This window comes from Arvicanthis niloticus, chromosome 24 (assembly GCF_011762505.2).
Source record: "Arvicanthis niloticus isolate mArvNil1 chromosome 24, mArvNil1.pat.X, whole genome shotgun sequence".
Lineage (NCBI taxonomy): Eukaryota > Metazoa > Chordata > Mammalia > Rodentia > Muridae > Arvicanthis > Arvicanthis niloticus.
The window spans coordinates 2,075,186-2,097,337 of NC_133432.1; the positions used below are offsets into that span (position 1 = coordinate 2,075,186).

Sequence of the window (22,152 nt, forward strand, 5' to 3'; positions counted from 1 at the left end):
TGAGCCAGGGCCGAACAGTTCCTTATATGGATTTAATGACTGCGTTCTGGGACTCCGGCGTGGAGGCGCTGATCCACTGATTTGCCGTATCGTACGTTAGTTTGTTCTCCGAGGGGTCTTGGCTTCCATTCGCCTTCATTTTTACTTCAATGAGAGTGTCAGTGACACAGTATTGGTTAGCACTAATCCAAACACGTCTTATGCTGATGCCGCTGTGCTTTTGTGTCGTTGGGACTATTGTTGGAAGACAAGCAGTGTCTCGGAAGGTGCGCCTAGCTAGATAATGATGCATTTACCAGGCCCTTATCCTGACCAGGCTCTGGGCGTTGTATAGGTAATGAAAATTAGATCACAAAAACATGTTAAGCACAGTGCACCTCAGTAATAAGATTTTTCTCCATTTAGACATGATTTTAAAGCCTGTTTTCTTCTAAAGTGCATTTCCTTGGCCTGGTGAATTTTGCTTTCTTTCTTTCCAAGGATTACAGAAAGTGCATAGCAGATTCAGCCTTCAGAATACCCAGGAGCTGGAGACTGGATAGACTGCAGCTGTCTTCACCCACAGTATTCTAAAAGAACTAATGAGATGAGAAGTCTGCAGCTGGTGGCAAGCACAATAAACCAGGAGCCAGGGGCTTCTCTCCATCAGAGCCTCCCTTTCCCCTGGGATCCCACAGGAGACAGAGTCCTAACAAAGCCAGCAGGCTGTCTCATTCCACACTATTGCTCATTTGCAGCTGTAATTGGTAGCTGAGGTCGCATTCTGTATGCTGAAACTGTCATACGTGAAGGAATATATTTGTTCATTGTGATATGGATATAAATCGAACAGTTTTCAAACTCAGAGACCAAATCAGATACCCAACAATACAACTGCAGCAAGAAGATATTGTTTAAAAAATTAATTGTAGAGATACAAAACTTGAGGTTGTGAAAACTGCATCCACCTCCTACCCTTTCATAATATGCTACTTAATTCAACTGATTAAACATTTACAGATTCAAACTAGCAAATGCAAAATGTCTAGGTTTTGACAAGGTGCATTATTCTCACCTGTCAGGGCTACAGTGCTGTTGTCAATAATTGGGTCATGTTACGCTTTCAGTGTAATGTCTTTAATGTTGGCTGCAAAGAGGAGAAGGTTTCATTCTATGTATCTGTCTCAGAAAGACCCACCTGGACACCCCTGATGCTGAGACTGACGTCTTGGTTTTTTTAAATGTTCACTCCCAGATTGCTGACACCTTTGGTTGCCCTGTATGGTGTAGCCATGTGAGCCAAGGCAGAGATCAAAGAGTTCAGTGAGGGCTGTAGAGACGTCACTCGGTGGTTAAGAGCTCTTCCAGAGGACCAGAGTTCAATTCCCATCCTCCATGTAGTGGCTTGCAACCTTCTGTAACTCCAGTTTCAGGGGATCTAATGCCTCCAAGGGCAGTGCACACGTGTGGAGTGCACAGATACACATACAGGCAAAACACCCATACACATAAAATGAACAAGTCTTTTAAAAAGAGTCTGGGTGAAGTCCAGGTATAGGAAGCCATATTGGTTCCACAAGGGGTGACGATCTTCATGACACGTTTTAGAAAAGCAGCCTATGGCTCAAATTGATGACGAAGGTTCATAGGTGTGCTTTGTGGATAGTGTGTCAGATCTGCAGTGATGTTTCCACAAGGTTTTCAGCTCCTATAGTTTGCAAGTGGGTTTCATAGATGTGTGGAGTGGCTGCCTGGCATGGGATGGCAGAGAGGTATCTGACTGTTCTGTCCTTCACTGATCCCTTGGGGCCAGCCTGGAAGTGACTGACACTGACCAGAATTTAAGCTGAGTTCCCCCTTTTTGACAAGTTGTCTGGTCCTAGTGTCTGAACTGCCTTTGTTTAGTGCCATTGGGTTTATTTATTCAACACTAGAGTAATCATGTGCACTTTATTGTGGATTCACATAGAGTTTTTCTATGGATGTGGGTAGGGTTAAAGTTCACAGCACCTCCAGTTTTTTATCTTCAGTTCTAAAATTCCATTTCCTTCTTTCCTTTCACATTTTACTGCGTCCAAAAATGAAGGTTTGTCTCCTAGCTGTAACATGCATTAGCCTTCTGTGTGCTCTTTATCAGTGACATATATAACAGCCTTTACCTGCCAGCTGCTCATGTTCAGAATGTGCGGGATTCACTCTGCAGTCCCTACAGCTGAGGAAAAACATGGCTGCTAATGACTACAGCAACATCACACCCAGCCCGTAAGAGAAAAGGGGTGTGTGGCTTCTTGCTCAAAGGGAATAAGTGGGCAGATCATGGCCAGCCTTCTGGACAGTAGATGGATGATTAGAATTTAATTGTTAAAATATCCTAAGCATGGTATGCCTTCCTCTTTGCTCTTAAATATGAAGACTGGCACACTTGTCTCTTGTAAGAGATGTGTTCTTGGCTGACACTCTTTGGTTTTAATTCTGACTGAATGTTCTCTCTTCTCTTAGTAGTTGTTACATGCATTCTTCTTGGGTTTTGGTTTGTTTTGCCTTGTCTGCCTTTTTCTTGACTGACCTTAGGAACCAGCCCCGTGCTCTGGCCCTGATCACCGTGTGGTTCCACAGGAACTCTGGAGAGTGTTTAATGTAACGATGTTTTTTTAATGTGAGGGAAGTAGGCCTGTCTCTGGCTTTAATTTTGAACCTCTGTGCTAGAAAGAATGATTCAGTGGCTCATAGGGTTTTTGTTGTTGTTGTTGTTGTTGTTGTTGTTGTTGTTGTTGTTGTTGTTGTTAGGGTGGCTTACTTCTGCTTGTGAGTGCAAGTCTTGGGACAGCCTGTTTAGTTGCTTCTTTCCTGAGTCTGAGGAAGCACACTAGTTTTTATGATGCAGGTCTAAGTTGGAGTTTGAATTTATCCTAACTGGTAGCCAGATAAGTGAAATGACTCTGGTTGTCTGGCCCTTGAGGGCGGCTCCTCCGGGTGTCCTTTCTGAGGAAAGCTAACTGGCGTCATGCTCTGGCCTTCCCACATCATCTATTTCAGATAGCCAAGTCATTGACACCTAGTGTAGCTGGCCAGATTCACAAGTTTAACAATTTCTCTGGCTTCCTAGACTGGGCTGAGACAGGCATATAGTCCAGGGTCACATGTTTACCCAAACCTGCTTCTTTCAAGTTTATTATTTTTTCCTAGTCCCCACTCTAGTTCTCTCTATATAATCTCTTTATAACCCCCCTTTGGAATTATTAGCATGCCATGTGCATTTACTAACTGTGGAGTTGTAAGCAGCCACTTCTCAGTGTAGTTTCTCTGCTTTAGGAACATTTATGTTGGACTTGGGAGCGTGCTCTGTGCGTGCTTTGCTTGAACTGCTCTTATCTGGAGCGCAGCTTCCAGCCAAGGTTTCCTCTCGGCCTGTCTGGGTATTTTCTGCAGTGTTTGTCCCCGTCACCAACGCTGTGAAGCACTTTGGGTCTCGGAAGTCAGCCTGGGTCATGACAGTCAGCGCAGCCATTTGCTCATCCTCCAAACATAACTCTGCTTCTGTGGAGAGAACAGGGGAAAGAGGGAAATGAAGAGAGCAGGAGAGGGAGACAGAACTTTAGAGAAATAAAATGACTTAACTCACTTTCTGCAATCGATCAGGCAGGATGTATTGAGGGAAATAAAAGTCCTATAGCAAAACCACTGGACTTCGGGGTTGTCTGTGCCGTCACAGAAGGGCCTCACTCACCCATCCCTGCTGCTCATAACAGAGTACAGGAGCAGGCCTGACTGCTGTCACATAGTAGTTGCTCACAGTGGCAGTGGCAGCCCAGGGTCACCAAGTGCAGGTCTTGTTGACAGCGTGGTGTCCACATGACTGTTAGAGCCTGAAACTCTTAAACTCTTGAGGGCCCAGCTACTAGTCTTGGTGGGCTTCTCTCGGGGCTCCACACTTCTAATTACATAGTTGAGACAAGTTTAAAAATTAACAGGATGAAACACACACAGCACTCTAGCTTCGGAAAGACGCCTGGCAAGGTTAAAGAAGGGTTTCTGGTTTCCTTCTTCATCTCTGACTCTGTTTTGCTTTACAGGACTACAAAGCTGATGAAGACCCTGCATTATTCCAGTCAGTCAAGACCAAGAGAGGCCCTCTGGGACCTAACTGGAAGGTACTGGCTGCTGACCATGCTGACAAGCAGAGTCCTGCAAACATAACAGTTGCTAGGTTCTAAGTCTTAAAGAGGTGGTTGGTGATGGTTAAATTGCACAGAGGGTTTTGTTGTGATAAAGACTCAGGGCCAGTTTCAGTTGGCCTGTGAGTGTGTGCTGCATTAACAAATGGAACAGAGCCAGGCTGCCACCCTCAGTGTGCCACACATGTGGTGTGCCAAGCTATGCTGAGGAATATGATGAGAGGCAAGTGGTGTGATCTTTGGGGACTATGGTGTCTTCTCCTGACTCCAGACAGTACAGAATCCATGTTAAATGAAGGTTTATAGTAGGGTCTAGCCTATATCAACTATAAACAAGTTCTCCCCCCACCCAGGTATTTCCTTGGCATTTATTGATACTTACACATCTGGACAGCAGGACACCAGAGAGTGGTTTTTGTGGCAAGTGTTTGTGTTCAGAGAGAGCACAGCTTCGCTCCACCCATGAAATAGGAAAAGCAGCGCCAACAGAATCATTAGAAACACTATAGAGGGGTAGTTTGCTACACTAAACAGAATCCCTAAACATGGCTTACAGGGTTAGCGGCTGGTTATTCTGATTAGTTTATCAGACCAGGAAGGGCATAACCCCTGACCAGAGCAGACTGTTCACTCACAGGGCTTTCTTGGCAGCCAAGTTCTAACAGGCTGCCCACAGCCTCAGGGAGCAGTGTGTGTGGTGCCGGCTGGTCCTAGAGAGGATATTGTGGTGGTCCTGACCCTGTTGTATCTGTGTTGTACATGGTGCACGTCAGCTAATGACTCACTGCAGGGTATAGTAGTTCACACCTTTAATTTCAGGACCCAGAGGTTCAAGGCCAGCCAGAATTACATAGTAAGACCCTATCTTAGAAAGGAAAGAAAGAATCGTCATTTGTGGTATTTTCACATTTGTTTCCAGGGTATAGTTTAAAACTCTTCCAATCTAATAACCATGACAAGACTTAATACTCAAGCAGTGGTAAATGTCATTCACGGTGTATTCAGCTGAAGGAGGTTCCCTGTGGTACCAGGCAACAGTACAAGGACATACTTAACCTTCCAAATCTTGCTGGGCGGCACGCATGGGTTTATAAATGAGAACTGTGGCCAGAGAAATGCAGATGAGACTTGTAGGAGGAACTGTGGTACCTGCAGGTTCACAGGCCTGGGTCTGGTGCTGCTCACGGGAGTGAGGTTTGGCCATGAGGCAGATCCTTACTCAAAGGTCATGCTTCTGCCTCTTGTGTGTCATGTTGTGTCCTTAACAGTTTCACTCTGCTTAGACAATTCTACAGAGTGGTCAAGGCATCTCTAGTGATAGAGGCACAAAAGGAGACTCACCAAGTCCTGTGCAGGTCCGTGCACTTCATGCGTCAGGATGTGGTCAGTGTGCACCTTGAGCCGAGCTTTTCATGCCCTCTAAAGCTCAGACATCAGCACCCACCGAGAAAGTTGTGAGGAAGATTAAAGGAGCTAGCATGTGCTGCGCACAGGAAGGCAGGACAGATGGTCAAGTTCTTGAGCCTCCTCTTTTTGTATGAGTGTGTGTGTGTGTGTGTCCATCCATGTCTCCCCATTGTACATCAGTAGCTAGGATTCATTTGTCTTGGGTCTTCAGTCCATGCCCCTCGTCCTTATGTGTTTAATGAGTGCTTGGTGTGGCTTAGCTGTTAAGCCAAGGTCACAGCTCAGAGCATTTCCCAGCTGGGTGGTGCGATGGAGACTTTCTCGTTCAAGTTTGTCATGAGCACAGGTTTTCTCCACCTAAAATATGATACAGATTTTTACTTAAAACAAACAAACAAGGCCAGGAGTTCACTGTAGCTCCAGAGAGTACGAAAATGAGTCTTCTGCTCATTTTCCTTAAGAAGAAGGAAATTAAAAGATCTGAGCACATGAATTATACTTTATTACTTAGAGTTCAACATGAAGTGACTTTGTGCATGCTGATAGAGCAGTTCATAACCTGATTAAGAATTGTGCTTCACAGCAGAACTGCTGACGAACATCATCCTTTTCTGTGTCACTGTTGGCATGCACACACATGTATGCATGCACACACATGCGCATGCATGTGTAGGTTTACGTTTCCATCTGGAGGATGTGTGTCTGTGACACTGATACAGCCGCCATGGTAAGGCTTCCTTCCCAGTAGTATTTTACACGTGTGTTCCTCTTGCTCTCCAGTTTGCCACATCTGACCCAGCGTAACAAATTGAAGATTATGGTGTCATTCTAACCCAGTGAAAGGCCTCATATCTTTCTTCATTTAAGCAGACAGCTGTTGAAGAGTTAAGCATCTGTGTCCACAAATGGATGGTCGTTCCTAACTAGGAGGCTGTGCCAGAGCACCTGCTTCTGCAGTGCCCAGACAGTGGTGCACACGATCTTCAGGTCAGGAAAAGCAGACAGCGGTGCACACAGTGATCAGGTCAGGAAAAGCAGACAGCGGTGCACACGGTGATTGGGTCAGGAAAGGGAGTTGTCCCAGAAGTTCCGGAGGTTTGATGTGTGCAACTGTGTTCCTCTTCAAAATGCTGGCAGCGAGAGCTTGGCCTTTCAGACTCCTGCTGCATCTGCTGCTCAGTCACACTCTGGGACAGTCTGAGTTCCTGCTCACATTGTAGAAACACCAGTTTGTTTCTTCTCTGTCCTCTTGATTGATTTCTCTTTCTATCCCACATGTGTGAAAAGGTGACAGCAGCCCTCTCTGTCAGCTGAGGTATGAGGTGGTGTGCTGGGGACGGGAGCAGTGGACAGGGCTGCCGAGGAGAAGCCTCCTTCCAGGTGGACGCTGTGGCTCTCCTGAGCTACAGATCCTAACCTGACTGCCTGAGGCCCAGAGCAGTTGAGGGTGTGCTTCCTTCCTGTACTGTTTGAAACCCCACGGCAGGTAACATGTGGAACTCAAACTGGTTTCTAGTTAGACCACAATTTGTATTCTATATAATAAAGACATTTACAGACATGGCATGTTTTCAGAGGAGGTTTACATGGTTTGTTGACTCCACTTTTTAGGTGAAGTCTCTAAAGTGCATTTAGCACATAATATGCCTTAATTATATGTGTAAAACTTCTCCCAAAGATATCAAAATGAACAGGCCCATGTCTTAAACAACCAGGATGCTTGGCTGCCTGCTAGCTCGTGCCTTGGCTTGTCTGTGGAATGCCCCTGCTCCTAGGTAGGTGACCTGCAGGCCTCAGGCCTCTGGAATTCTGTGCTGCCTGGTTTGGGAAGTGACGTGGCAGAGCACCTGAGTCCATCAGACAGGACCCTGCAGGTGTGCTTGCACAGGGTGACTTCACCCCTGATGACGAAGGTGTGACACTGGCTGTTGATCCCTCACAAGTAGGGCCTTCCTGGGTTTGTTGTGCCTGTTTTTTATAAACTTACTTATGATTAGGTCATTCTTTGGAACTTTTTTAAAGTAAAGAGTCCCCATGGTGAACCCCCTCCCCACCAGAGGCCTCTGGATGCCCCTGTGGTACTGTTGGTGCCTCAGGTCAGGGTGGTCTCCTTGTTCTACTCCCTGTCTTCCGAGTGTGGAGCCACCATAATTTGTGGCAGTGCCTTGCTTACATGTGCCCTCAGTAGGCTCTTAGTCCAAAGTCAGTAAACCAATGCCAATCAGTAAGATACAAGGCTTGACATGTAGAAAAACAGTGTCAGCCCAGGCCTGCCCAAAAGACTCACCAAGTAAAAGCTGTCTAGAGAAGACAGCGTGCACTGAAGGCTGGGGCTTGCCTGCGACTGCGGCACACATGCTTGCCATGTAGTCCGTGAGCCTGTGTTGACGTTTGCTGGCGCACACTGGCAGCAGCCCTTGCCACACATTTATTTTTAACTTTCTTTGTGTGATTTTGGTTGGAAACTTAACACTACAAATTCGGCCGCCAAAACTGAGCATTCTGATTGCCTACCACTGAAAAACTAAAATACTGGGGAGTGTGAACCACACGGAGACTGCTCTGCTGCTGAGGAACGCCAGCTCTGCCCCTCCCACAGCAAGCCTACAGCATGAAGCTAGCGAGAGAGACTGAGGACCTTGGGTCTCGGTCTCCTTTACTTCTCTTAATGTTTGTACATACTTCTCTGTCACAGACCAAGACGTTTGTTCTTGAGGCTAATGTTGACTGATTGCTTACCATCTTACCAAGCTACACATGCTGCAAGTACTCAGTCACGATGTGTGGCTGCTGTGTGCGCTGCTTCCCTGAAGGCCTCGGCCACATGCCTCAGAGGAACCTAATATGTGCTCTTAAATTGAAAACATGATTGGACTTGGAAAGTTTCATTTATAGTTAGTAACATGAAATGTAAGGAATTCTGTGACTGTACAAATGGTTTAAATGCAATTTTGAAAACATTTTGCAACTAACTAGTACATGCTACATTATGGATGAAATTTGAATTATGTGGGAAATAGCCTAATGTGAGGTTCTGTGAACTTGGGGCACCGTCTCACAGAACTGCTGGTTGCTCTTCTGTTAACCAACTAATGTTCCCCTTTTTAAAAAAAAATGCCATTTAAAATTTTAATCTATTTACAACTCATTTCTTGGCAGAATAATTGTATTATGAACTAGCCTTAGCTGCCTTGATGTGGGTAATGAAGTTTTCAGTTTGGGCTGGATTGGAGCAGTGTGTAAAAAGCCTGTATTTTATTCTGTTCCCTGCCTTTGGGTTGTTTTGAGAGGAAGTTGTTTTTAAAGCAGCTGAGCTCCTAGGAACTTGATACAGGATGGAACTTCTTTCTGTCACAATGGAAATACCTTTACAAAAAACGGGGGGGGGGGGGGGGGGTGTGCTAGAGAGACAGCCTGGGGGCGGGGCAAGGGGGAAGACAGCCTGCGGGGGCTAGAGAGACAGCCTGGGGGGAGCGCAGGTTTTTGCAGAGGACCTGGGTTTAGTTCCCAGCATCTACATGCTATCTCATAGCCAGTTCCAGGAGATCTAATGCCCTCTTCTGGCCCCTGCAAGCACCACGCACGCATACATGTGGTGCTTATACATACGGGTAGACACAACACTCATGCATGAGCAGACACATATGTGTGCATGCCATAGCATGCATCAGAGTCAGAGGACAGCTTGCAGGAGTTGGTGCTCTCCTTTAGCGAGCTACCAAGAGGTTGAACCGAGGCAGTGAGGCCTGGCAGCAGGCACTGTACCCACTGAGCCATCCCACTAGTTCAAAGGCTCTAGCTTGGATTACTGGATGATTCTTTAAACAGGACAACACCTGAAATACCATGTACACATTAGCTACTGCAGGAAGACATGTAGGAATGGCACCCACAGTGCCATGTACATGTTACTGGCTGCAGGAAGACTTGGAGCTTGTGTGTTTCCGCTTTTCTTCTTTGATGCCACATTTGTCGCTGCTTTCTGGTGACTCCAGTGACATGCTGATGCCTCCAGAAGACAGCTAGGAGGTCGAGGCAGCGGGCCTTTGTCTACCTGAGCAGAGTTTAGTTGATTTGCATATTCTTCCCTCAAAGGGTTGTTCTTGGTTTTGTTTTTAATAACTACTTGTAAGTTGGATGCAAAACAAGAAGATTGAAAATAAACAAACATGTGAGGTATAGAGCAATTGCTTCTAGAACTAGGATTTTTTTTTTTTTTTTTTTTTTTGGCCCATTTAATTTTTAAAATAATTCTTATAGCTAAGTGCAAACTCTGTAAATTGCTGTGTTAATTGGCGTAAGTAGCCTGGCAGCATCACGAGGAAGCCGGCTCACTATGGACTCGCTGTGTGCTGGAGTCCAGCCTGTGGAGGGCACTTGGCTCACTCCTTTAATTAGAACGAGTCTCCTCTCGCTTTGGGGAGAAGGCTGAAGGGCTCACAGGTAAGCTTTTGTAGAGAATAAGATGTGCCACTCTTAGGGCTGGGATGAAGTCGTGTGTGACTTGTAGTACCCAGGACTTGTCCCCGATGGAAGTTGCTTAGGGCTATCAGTGTTACAGGGGTGGTGGCTGAGCTGTAGAAAACTGTAGCCTGGGGGTTCTGTACCATAGGAGCCACAGCTGGGTGCTGTGCTCCTGACCTAGTAGCAGCCAGACCTGACAGCCCCTGGAGCCATGTTTGCCTCGCGCTCAGCTGCACTCACTGGGCTAAAGGTCCCACATGGGTTCATTGCTTATTGAAGAAATGGTCTGTGGGAGGCTCACCTTAACATCCTTTCTGGAGAACTGGGCCTTCTGAGGCAAGCTGACTGACCTCATCTGTACCAGTGCCCAGCCTAGAGCCAGGCCTGCAGTCAAGGAGAGGGAGGCACATGTCAATTTAGCTGGCCTGGTAGAAATGAGAATATTCTAGAGAGACACTTGTGTGTCTATCTCATTCTGATTATTTAAACATTGGACTCACAACAGCGAGAATTTCCCAGGGATTCTTAATGCTAGGAGAAGGAGAATGTGCTTGTCAGAGGGGGAGTTTGTGTTGTCTTCCAGAGAGACTCTACAATAACAGCTCATGAACACCTCACAGGATGAAAGTGAACCCCGACAGGGATGGGTCAGTGCAGGGCAGTATCACATCTGCCAGGGCTGACGTACATAGTCTTGGCCCTCTGTTTAAACTTCAGTCTCACTTTAAGACCCCAAAGGTGGACTTGACGGAGCTTCCATATATCTTTGTCCCTCTCTTAGTGTAACTACATTGAGTAAACTTCCTTTTTCTGCTTCCCACTGTTAAACTGGCTCTTGTTACTGGTGATTGAAGACAGGGGGCCAGAGCTGACCTGACATAGCTCTGTGACCCCCATGACTGATAGCAGTGTGTGCTGCTGCATGGCAGATGAATGGCTCCCACCAAGGGCAGCAGTGTTATTCTGTCATTACAAATACACGTGGATGCACACACGCACTCACCCCCCCCACACACACACACACCACACACTAGCCCTTCCCCAAGACCATGTGTAGATAAGACAGACTTGCATACAGTAGGTGGTAGAACAGCTGGATACTCAGATGGAGGGCTTATCAACCTCTCCAACCCTCCATGAGTGTGTGTTACCTGTCAGGGAGCCCAGCTCTGGGGTGCCCAGCTCTGCAGTACTCCTTAGCTAAACCCTTCTCCATAGCAGTTACGAAGCTTGAAGGACCGTTGCTTACCACATTCCCACTTATCCAAGCAAGACTTGATTTTTCCATCGATATCATTGGAGTGAATACCAGTGTGTGGTACTCTGGAAACAGAAGCAGTGTGTGCAGGCCATGCTGTGAGCAGTGTGCGTTTGCATCACTGGCTGTGGCCTGCTGCTGCCGTGAACTGCTGCTACATTAGAGATATTTGGAAACACAGAAAATGGTGGAAGGTCATGAGCGGATCCCCAGGGGAAGTTAGGAAGGCAGCTTCCCCGTTTAGGCTCCTCTTGGTAAGCGCTTCAGTGACAGCAGCTGACCTCACAGCTGGATGGCAGAGAAGAGCACTGCTCTGCTCAGGTGATTCAGAACTTCCAAACTAAAGGTCCATGGTGGTGTTCCATAGTGGTCTGTTTTGGTCAAAACCTAAATGCTGACGTCAGGATATTTCAATTTTCTCATGTAGAAGGAGCTGGCGAACACCCCTGACTGTCCTAGGATGTGTGCCTATAAGCTGGTGACCATCAAGTTCAAGTGGTGGGGGCTGCAGAGCAAAGTTGAGAACTTCATCCAGAAGGTAAATCTCCTCAGATTAGATATAACGAGATCTTAAGAGACTTTTTCTTCTTTTGTTTGTTTGTTTGTTTGTTTGTTTGTTTCAGGTTTTATCTTAATGTGTGCAGTGCCTGCATGTATGTCTGCACCAGATGCAGTACCTGTGGAAGCCAGAAGAGGGTGTCAGATGATCCAGAGCGGGACTTAGAAACAGTTTAGAGCCATTGTGTGGGTCCTGCAGAAGAGCAGCCAGTGTCCTCAGCCTCCCTGAGCCATCTCTGCAGCCCTCGAGGGACATCCTTAGGAGAAACACAGTCTTTCCTGATAGTTGTCCCATCTTCCGCACTTCAGTACAGAGCCCCTCCCGGATGTGGGGATGTCCTCTTCCATAGGACTTCCTCCCATTGTCACTAAAAAGATGTTCTTGGGGGCTGGAGAGATGGCTCAGTGGTTAAGAGCACTGGCTGCTTTTCAGAGGACTTAGGTTTGATTCCCAGCATCTGCGTGATGGTTTACACCCATCTGTAACACAGTTGCGGGGATCCACGCTCTGTTCTGGCCTCCAAGGAAATTGTGAGCATGAGGTACACAGATATACATGTACATACTTGGTGCATATACATAAAAAGAAATCCTAGGAAAGAAAAGACACCCTGTTCCCTACTGGATTCCCACAGAGGTTCTGCAGCTTGGATGACCTCCCTGCCTTTAGCCTACCGAAACCCTTGCTGCTTCTACCTAGTTACAGCTGGCTTGTGAGCTTGCTCTCTGCATACTGGCCTTCTTGTCTTGACATTGTTGTCAATATATTGACTACCCTGTTTAGATACCGAGAAGTCAAATGTGTAAACACAAAGCTTTCTGTTCATGGGGGAGAGGTTGAAAATTGTCCCCAAAGAGTCAGTTGTTGGATCTACTTTGCTCTCTTTAGGAGAGTTGTATGCAACTTAAATAGTTGGGTATTTAAACCAGTATTTGTGTACATGGTAGGGTATGTGTGATATACAAGGGCAGTAATGTACAACACAGAAGAATTAATGTACAGTGCCTAATGCTTTTTATTGTTTATGTCTAAGCACTGCGGGCTTTCCTTAAGTGCAGCATGCCCTTTGATCAGAGGTGTAGTCTTATTGTAGAAGCACGTGGTTGACCTTTGATCCTTGGCACTGAGAGTACTTGTCAGTGTATAGAGCCAGCAGGAGCCTATGTGTGTCGTGTGCTCTTGGCTTCTACCAGACCATTAATCCTTTTGCAGGGGAGATTCTTTCTCATTTCACAGGGAATTTTGAAAATGATTTTGAATTATGTTTATTTGCTATGTGTGGTCTGTGTAGCACCTGGGTGGTGTGGAGAGCAGAAGTTTGTGGGAGTTCTGTCTTGTCTTCCACTGCACAGATCCCGAGACTGAGCTGAAGTCCTCATGCTTGGAGGCAAGCACCATTACCTGCCGAGCTGTCTTGCCTCCCTCACAGGGGACTCTTTTATTTTTATCTTGTATATAAGGATAATAGGGCAGAATTAAGGTTTCTGTTGATAGAAAGATTTTATATTTTAGGCAGGCAAGTAGTGGCACTCAGGAGGCAGAGACAGGCCAATCTCTTGAGTTTGAAGCCAACTTGATCTACAGAGTGAATTTCAGGGTTTCACAGAGAAACCCTGTCTTGAAAAGAACAAACAATTTGTGTGTGTGTGTGTGTGTGTGTGTGTGTGTGTGTGTGTGTGTGTATGTTATTTTGAGACAAAGTCTCTCTACATACCCCTGGCTGTTCTGAAACTCACTATATTGACCAGGCTGGCCTCTAACTCAGAGATTGCCTGCATCTGCCTCCTGAGTATTGACTGGGGTTTAAAAAGAGTGCACCACCAATCTTGGCCTAGTCTCTGCTGTTGTATAAAATGGACTTCTTAAACTAAGCACATGTTCATTCTGTGGGATGCTTGGGACACATAAAGTTAATGTGTCACTAATCGAATGTTTTTGCCACTTTGTTTTAAAAGCAAGAAAAACGGATATTTACAAACTTACATCGCCAGCTCTTTTGCTGGATTGACAAGTGGATTGACCTGACAATGGAAGACATTAGGAGAATGGAGGACGAGACTCAGAAAGAACTAGAAACAGTAAGCCTCACTGTGACGGTTGTGTCTGCTCTCTAAAGGTGTACTTTTAGCGAGTTCTTAGACTTAGGAAGAGTGCTGGAGGCCATTTCTTTCCATGTTTGCTTTCACCAGAACAGAGTTTTTCAGACACTAATGCCCTTCATGCTTTCTGAAGGTAGACTGGAACCTTCTTAACCTAGAATGTGTTTCTTGTGAAAACTTCCAGGTGCATCAGTGTCTGTGACAGTCTCTGTCTCTGTCCCTGTAGATGGAGAAGCCTGTGACTCAGCAGTCCACCCAGCTCCTCCATGGGCGAGGCTAGGCTGGTGAGGGCCATCTCCCTGCCCACCTAGCCGTGAGCTCTTCTTGTCTTGGGAAGCTCTAGGAACATTCCAGTGGTCCTTGGCAGGGGGTCAGGGTATAGTTTGATGGTTAAGCAAGAATTTGGTTTTGATTTTTCCCTGGGCCGTGCTTGTCTGCAGCTGGCAGTTCATTCCCAGAGTGGGAAGTGAATCCAAGGCATGTCCAGAACCCTCAGGGCTTCCAGGCGGTCATCTCGGTCCTGCCAGCAGACCTGCAAGGCTCTACAAGTCCTGCAGGTGTAGTATCTGATGGCCTGTGAGACTAGAGCCCCGTGTGGTCATGGGGAGCAGCAGGAAGTTGGACTCTGGCACAAAAGGAATGGTGTCTCTGTCGTAGCACAGTGAGGGATTTGTGTCTGCAGTTGGTTACTTCGGGTGATTGGAGCAGGCCTGCTTCTAGTCAGCCTTACAGAGATCTTCAGAAAGGAGTGCAGTGTATCCTCTTTATATATAGGGCAATAGAACGCTTTACCTACCTGATATTTGAAGTAAACTATAGACAGACTTCAGTTTATGAATGGATTTCGCTCCAGATTATTTTTGCTTGATTGAATTTGGAAGGAACTTTCCCATAGAAACATTGCAAGGGGCTTGGTTTTTCTGTGACTAGATGATGAGCTCAGCACTCTGACCCCTGACCCTTGGACAGAGCATGGCTACTGAAACCTGAACACACCTAGAGCCCCTGGCCTGGAGGAGTTGACTCTTGCTCCCACTCTGGCAGTAGATGCTTGATTGAATTTGGAAGGAACTTTCCCATAGAAACATTGCAAGGGGCTTGGTTTTTCTCTCGATGAGGCTGAGACTCTGGGTCTGGCAGGGTGGTGGAATGATGCAAGTCTCCCCTCTTCTCTGTTCTGAGGTTGGCCATGGGTACTCCCACAGGCATAGACCGCACTGCTGCAGTCTTCTGATCCATACCTCCTACCCCCTTGTGCTCACTTCTCAACACTTAGTGCTCCTGAGGAGTGGCCCAGATGCCAGCCCTCCCAGCAAGGACCTTTGCCTGCCGTGCACTCCCTCCTAGGATCCTCTAGGTTCCAGAACACTGGCCTGTTATGCTGTCAGCTCTGGAGCAGCTGCTCCAGCTATAGCACAGCTGCTTCCGGACAGTGTTTCCCAGAGACTAGGGGTGACAGAACGCCAGCCCCAGGGAGAACCTTGGCCCTACTGTAAGTTTGTGCTGAACTCTCTGTTGAGAAAGACTGACCACTGTGACTAGATGATGAGCTCAGCACTCTGACCCCTGACCCTTGGACAGAGCATGGCTACTGAAACCTGAACACACCTAGAGCCCCTGGCCTGGAGGAGTTGACTCTTGCTCCCACTCTGGCAGTAGATGCCAGAGAAGTCAACAGCAGCTCTACCAGTCAGCTTGGAAATAGAACTGAAGACGCTCAGGGCTCAGACTGAGTGAAATCCCCTGTGAACCTGCTGCACTCTGTCCTGGGCTCAGGGTGCAGGCGGATTTTCATCTGTGAATACGTCAGAATTATTTTACATAGATCTCAGTCAGCATTCTGGGCTGGCTGTCCTTACATAGCCCCTTGTGATGTCACAGGAGTGTTTTATTCCTGCGATAGGGGTTGTTTTAGAAGTACAGTATTTGTTTTCCATCTGTTTCTGGTGTTGTCCTTTGAGGGTTGTTTGTTTGTTTGTTTGTTTGCGCGGGGGGGGGTGTCTATAGCTGTTAAAGATGCCTGCTCTTTTGCTGGTTCTTTTCCATGTTCTGTTCCTCTGTGTCTTTTCTTTGATCCTTGCTCCTAGACAACCTGAAGGCATTGAGAAGCCGCTCTTATAAAGAGCCACAGCAGCAGCACCTTGACAGCCTCCTGTCTTGTCCAGAGCCCCGCCCCAAAGCATTTTCTCAGACCATATTGACCCTTCCTTGCAGTTTCATCCCTGATAATTTGCTGCCTTAATGGGTGCCTTTGTTTAGGTGCAGATGCAGTTACCTTTCCAGGCTGTTATAGAGATTTCCCCCCAGTAAGTCTGTTGAAGCCAGGACCAGTTGGAGGTCTCAGAACTCCGTCCCGTCGGAGATACATGAGAAGCAGGCAGTGTCTATAATTGTTGCTAGACCTTTCTCTCCACTTGCTTACTAACCCTACACAGATCATTTTAGCAGCTCATGGTTTTATTTTACGTTTAGATGCGTAAGAAGGGTTCCGTCCGAGGCACGTCGGCCGCTGATGCCTAGATGAGCCCCTGTAGGTCAGAGACATTATCAAACTGTGTAAGTGAAGACCGGGTAAAAGAGGATCCAAAAGCCTGTGCCTTTTGGTGATGGGGAGTTAACTGATGAGCACACGGGCTCTTGCCAGTGTTGACGGGGTTCTTCGTTGAGTATTGAATACATGTCCATTGTAGAAACTGTGAACCTGTGTCTCACTGGGTCATTCTGTGGGCCAGGCCGAATGTAACAGTCTCCTCCGCTGCCAGTGTAGCTGCTTATTTAGTGGCCCTGCCCTGAAGCTGGTCGACCTTTTGATAGCCAGCCAATTAGTGGACCTGGTTCTCAGTAGAGCCTTTTGTCATTCCCAAGGAAATCTAGGATTCCTCCCTCCACACCATGGGACCGACCTCAGTAGCTCACTGGAGGTGTGCAGTGTCCTGTGTGGTGGCACAGTTTGCTTTGCAGTTAACTTTACTCTGTACGCCTAACATTTTTTCTGTGGTATTCCTTATCGGAGCTTATATGCCCAAGTGGCATTTGCATAGGTGGAGCAGAGAGCCTCCAGATCCGCCCCCACAGAGCGGCGGTGCCTGTGTTCTCTGCAGATGTCCACGAGACAGCAGTGGGCCGCACATGAGTGAGCCTTCTTGCTGCTCCCTTAGTGGAGCTCTGCCTCCCCACACCGTCTTCCCGAGAGGTGCTCTGTCATGAGAGGGGGCTGCTTTGTCCAACCAGAGTTGAGTAATACTTCTGAGATTTCCCCAGAGTTCTCTATATTTCATGTTCATTTAAAAAAGTTTTTTTAGTTGTTGTCACTTTAACTTTCTATGATTTGTTCCTGCTTCAAATTTACTTTTCCCTGTGATGAAACAAATGTTTTGCCTTTAGTATGGCCAGAATCTTTTTAAACAGAACAAAGTTGTAGGGTGCAGTATGTGGGGAACATTTTTACCAAAAGTTTTTCCATGTGGGGTCTTTCAGGAGAGCCTATGGCCTAACTTACTATGTATTTCTTTACTTTCTTCCAGCTACGGAGTCAAGGCCAAGTGAGGGGGACCAGTGCGGCCTGTGACGACTGAAGCCACCAGCGTCTCAGTGTTGACATTTCCAGTGTGTGCCTCTGACGACTCCAGCACACGTGTGCACATGCACGGGCACACACACACACACATACTCACATACAAGCGTGTGTGAGTATGTGTGTGTATGCCTGTAGCTGTATGTAAAGCACATATGGCCATAGGCCTAGATGCACACATGAGTGTGTGTATATATATATATATATATATATATATGTACATGTAAAGATCCAAGGGATCAGTACATTTTTTCCAAAGTACTGGGCCTGTCTTCAACAAAAATACTAAAGAAAATATTTTCAATATATATACCTGGAACAGATACTAATAATCTACAACATGACGCCCTTGATGGGAAACAGACTGCCCTGTGGTGCTGGCTGGCACGCCTCGTGAATGTCAGGTGTGGACCAGTGTGTACAGCCTTTGGTCATGTTTCTGTGTTTTCAAGTCACCACACACACACACAATCTCATCCCATCAGCAACGACTCCTACAGAAAGATTTCTTCAAATTTTTAGATACTCCAGGGACTCTGGAATGTAAACTCTGGATGTATTTATAACTATTTATTTCTGGGTGGCCACTATCTTCCAGCCAAATCCAACGATATCTGTTAAGCAAAGAGTCAAAACTCTGTATTGGTTTGCCCAAGGGGTGGGGAAATCCTTTTTTAAAAATTGCCACTTTTTATTGGATTTTTGTATTTTGAATTTCAAGTATTTTTCTACATCAAATCTAGCAAAAAAAAAAAAAAAAAACAGTGATGACGGTTTGTGATTTATAATAAACACTAGACAATATTCAGATTCTGGCTAAGCAAACGACGATCAAGCAATTAACCTGAATGGTATTGCAGGCTGTGTAGAGCACTTCTGTGGAGTTTTGTTTCTGAAATGGCTTTTCTGGAATTACAGCCTGGAGACTATATGGATGGTCTGTATTGCTCTCAGCTCCCAGGGTAGGAGAGTGGTCACGTCTGGCTCTTTTCCTGCTGTGGTCCAAGCCAGGAGGAAGTGCTGATGGAGAGCTAGAAACAGCTTGAGTGTGGCACAGGTCCGCCACTGTCCTGAGGCCCAGCTAGATCTGAGCATTGCTGCCTACTCTGTTTCCTCCTCCGTCCTCCTCCTCCTCTGCCGTTTCCTTTTTTTTTTTAAGAGAAAGGAACAGTAGCTGCATAGGCTTTTCTTTTTTCCTTTCTTTTTCTTTTCTTTTTCTCTTTTCTTTTCTTTTCTTTTCTTTTCTTTTCTTTTCTTTTCTTTTCTTTTCTTTTCTTTTCTTTTCTTTTCTATCTTTGTGTCTGATGCTATTTCCTCTTGTCAGTCCTGGAACCCTGACCAGAATCACACTGTAGAATCCTTCGGGTTACACACTGCCTTTTTAACCTCCACCCCTAGAACACAGCACCCTGCTGCAGTCGGAGTACAGTGGTGACCCTTTTGTTAGCAGGCTTGACCTTCATGTCCCCTCTGCTCTGCCCTGTGTCCCATGGGAGCAATGGCAGAAATTCCCACTTCATTGCACTGCCCGGTTTTCCTCAGCAACAAACCCTGGGTTCCTTGTATCCTCTAAGCTTACGATAAAGGCAGTGGTTATCCTGGGCACTGTTGGGAGAAAGTCACCACCAGAAGGGTCATTAGCAGCCCAGTCTCCCCCAGTGAAACCAACTCACAGACATCCGTAGTTTCATTGGGAGCTTGGACACACAAGGAAATCAGAGCCCAGTATGGACTCGTGTGTTTCTGTAGAGATTGAGGGATGTGTGTGAATGTAAAGTACCCAGTTTACTTGGCAGTCTCCTGTGTAAATTATAGTAAAACAAAGTAAGTGAAACTGAAACAAAAAATAAATAATGATCTCAAAATGCCACTGTCTGCTTGTATGGTTGCTTCCCTGGTGCCACATGCTTGGGATAGCTCAAACCACTGCTGGCCTTTCAGAGTTCTGGTTTTTACTTGGGATAGCTCAGACCACCGCTGGCCTTTGAGAGTTCTCTAGTTTTCACACCCCCACTCTGAAAAGACAAAAAAGATTCTGCTGTTCTGCTTTTCCTGAGAGGTGTTTGTTCTTGATGTGAGTCTGTGCCAGTCGGTTGTCACATGTGGATTCTGAGGTGGTTTCCTGCCCTTACTGGAATTGAGTAAACTTGGGTGCATGTCCTGTTAGCCTCAGAGTTGGCAAAAGGTTATTCTTAAAGGAAAAGACACAGAGAGCAATAGGTTTTGCCATTATACCTAACTGTTCCGAGATTGTGGCTCTGGGATGTTTTGTCCTTTAGAATGGTGGTGTTCTCCTGTGCTCTGTAAGTGCGCAGCACTAAGTTCTGGGGAGAGCCTACTGCCTGACCAGGCTCAGTGTATACCATGCTTCCAGGGTGTTTGTACTTCCTCTTGGTGTTGGCATGCAGTGTTAGTGTGCACAGTGACCTATATCTCTCTTGCATTTGTCAACCCGTGTGTTTGTAACCAGGCACCTGGCTCTCAGCCGAGGTTCTGAGGCATGTAAAGGCAGATGTTCAGTCCAGTGTGGGAGACACAGGAACAGGACAACACAAGTTACTGTGGTATCATCTTTAGGAGTAGTGTTGGAGAGCAGATGTTAGATGCTCACTTCGGCAAATAGGAAATCAGAACTGTATGCAGGCTCCAGCAGCTGTGACCCCAGAAGCCCTGAGACCTCTCAGTGACCTGCTATGTCATGGAGGGCACAGGTCCAACTCTGAAGCCACCAGGCAGGTGAGTCTGTGCACTTTTGACAGATGGTAGCTGGCCTCACTGAGCCTTCTGTTAGGTTCCACACACGTTCCACGCTGCCTCCCTGTGTGTCCAGTGCTGCTCAGACCTCCAATCCCTTCAACCTGGTGTTTAATATGTCCACTTCCCCTTTTGCCCCCCAACGCCCATCATCAGTCCCCTGCAGGCATGTCTCAGGAGGTAAGAGGTATCCAGTCACCTCAGCATCTCCTGTGAGGACACTGGGGTGCCCCAGCCCTCTGGATGGAGAACATGCTGACCTTGCTCAGGTCAGCAGTACCACAAACAGGCAGGAGTTGAATCTCAGAAGGACTGTAGAGTTGCAGGAGTCCAGAGCTTGGTCTGGTGTGACTCAGGAAGAAGGAGAGCAGTGGAGACCAAATCCCAGCCCATCTTGTCTGTGGGATGCTTTGGACAGATCTGTTCATACACTGGTCACATTATCTGGTGTGGGAACAAGCAGCTGCAGCTGACTTCACATCCTCTTGGGGAGGCTACGTTGAAAAATGTCTGAATGGTCGATGTCCTTGAACCTTCCTGGGGTGCCAGGCTGTCTGCTGCTCACCCCTTTCATCTGTCTGAGAATGCCATGCAACAGGCTGACTTGAAAACCCTAGAAAATGACTGGAAGGAAACGTTTACAGATGCCACCTACCCACCTGTTATCTTTCTGTGGCTTGGTCTTTGTGCATCTCCACTTCAAAGGAAGGAAAGGGACCCAGAGAATCCCTGTCCTCTCCCAGAAGACCCTGGGCTCTGTCTGGGTAGCCAACTCCTTGAAAGCCTGGGCTAGGTGCCAGTCCTTCAGGAAGCCGCTTCTTGCGGAGCAGCAGCCTCTGCCACAGTTCCAGTCCTGACTGATGGATGGCAACCTGGAATCTCACACATTTCACACCCCATTTTAGCTTGGGCACTTCTCAGAGGCAGGTGTCACGGCTGTGCCCTCTGTCACCTCCTGTCATGGAAGTCTCAGTCTTGAACCTCATTTCTCCCACAGCAGATGTCCGCCTCTAATGACAAGACACCTTCCTTGGTGTCTAGCAGAGGAGGAACATGATCTAGTTTCTGTCCTCAGAACCTACAACAGCAGCTCCAGCAGCTGTTGACCAGCCTGGATCTACCCTCACTCCTCCCTCCCCCGTCTCCAAAGCCAGAAGCTCCAGGGCAGGTCTCCAGACTGTCAACGTATCACCTTAGCCACTCTAGCCAACCCTAGCTGGTTCCCCCTGGTTAAAAGGTATTCTTGGGTTGCAGGTGAGATCCAGCTGCCCTTCTGTCTTTCAGTCCAAGATGTGTTCAGATCATCCTCATCTCAGGAAGGGGACCACAAATCTCGTAAGAAACAATAAGCTCCCTAGACATGGTGGTGCACAACTTGCAAACCTAGCACTCAGAAGAGAGGCAAGATCTCTCAACTGAAGGCTAGCCTGGGCTACATAGGGAGTTCCATATCAGCCACAGTTGCACATTGAAACACTGCCTTTTTTTTTTTTTTTTCTTAAGGTGGAGCAGCATTTAGGGCTCAGTGTCACATTTCCTGTGACAGCTATTTGTCATGTTCAATGCCTTCATATAGTGTGTGGCCCAGAAGCCGTGCGTGTAGGGCCAGAAGTGTAGGACCCTGTATGGATGGCCACGAGCAGCTTTCTAGAACCCCTGTGATGGTGCTTCGTCCTGACTCCATGAGGTCCAGAATGAGCTGCCACTAGATGCTTTATCCTGATGGTGCTGGCATGCTGCCTTGTCAGAGTACTCAGAGAAATAGTCGCAAGCATTTCATTTCCAGCCAGCACAAACCCAGAGCTTCAGGGTGAGTTCACAGAAGCCACCGAAGACGATGCTGATTAAATTCTTGGCCGTGTGCTGTGATGCTCCCAACTTGT

General features: G+C 47.0%; 1 protein-coding gene across 1 annotated transcript in view; it reads left to right on the forward strand.

Annotated features, from left to right (window-relative positions):
- Pitpnb (phosphatidylinositol transfer protein beta) overlaps window positions 1-17,552 on the forward strand; it is a 49,497-nt gene extending 31,945 nt beyond the window's left edge. The window contains exons 8-11 of the mRNA XM_076922386.1: window positions 4,053-4,130; window positions 11,711-11,821; window positions 13,798-13,920; window positions 17,466-17,552. Coding sequence (XP_076778501.1) covers window positions 4,053-4,130; window positions 11,711-11,821; window positions 13,798-13,920; window positions 17,466-17,516 — 363 coding nt within the window. The 3' untranslated portion in view covers window positions 17,517-17,552. The remainder of the gene's footprint in view (window positions 1-4,052; window positions 4,131-11,710; window positions 11,822-13,797; window positions 13,921-17,465) is intronic.
- The last annotated feature ends 4,600 nt before the right edge of the window (window positions 17,553-22,152 follow it).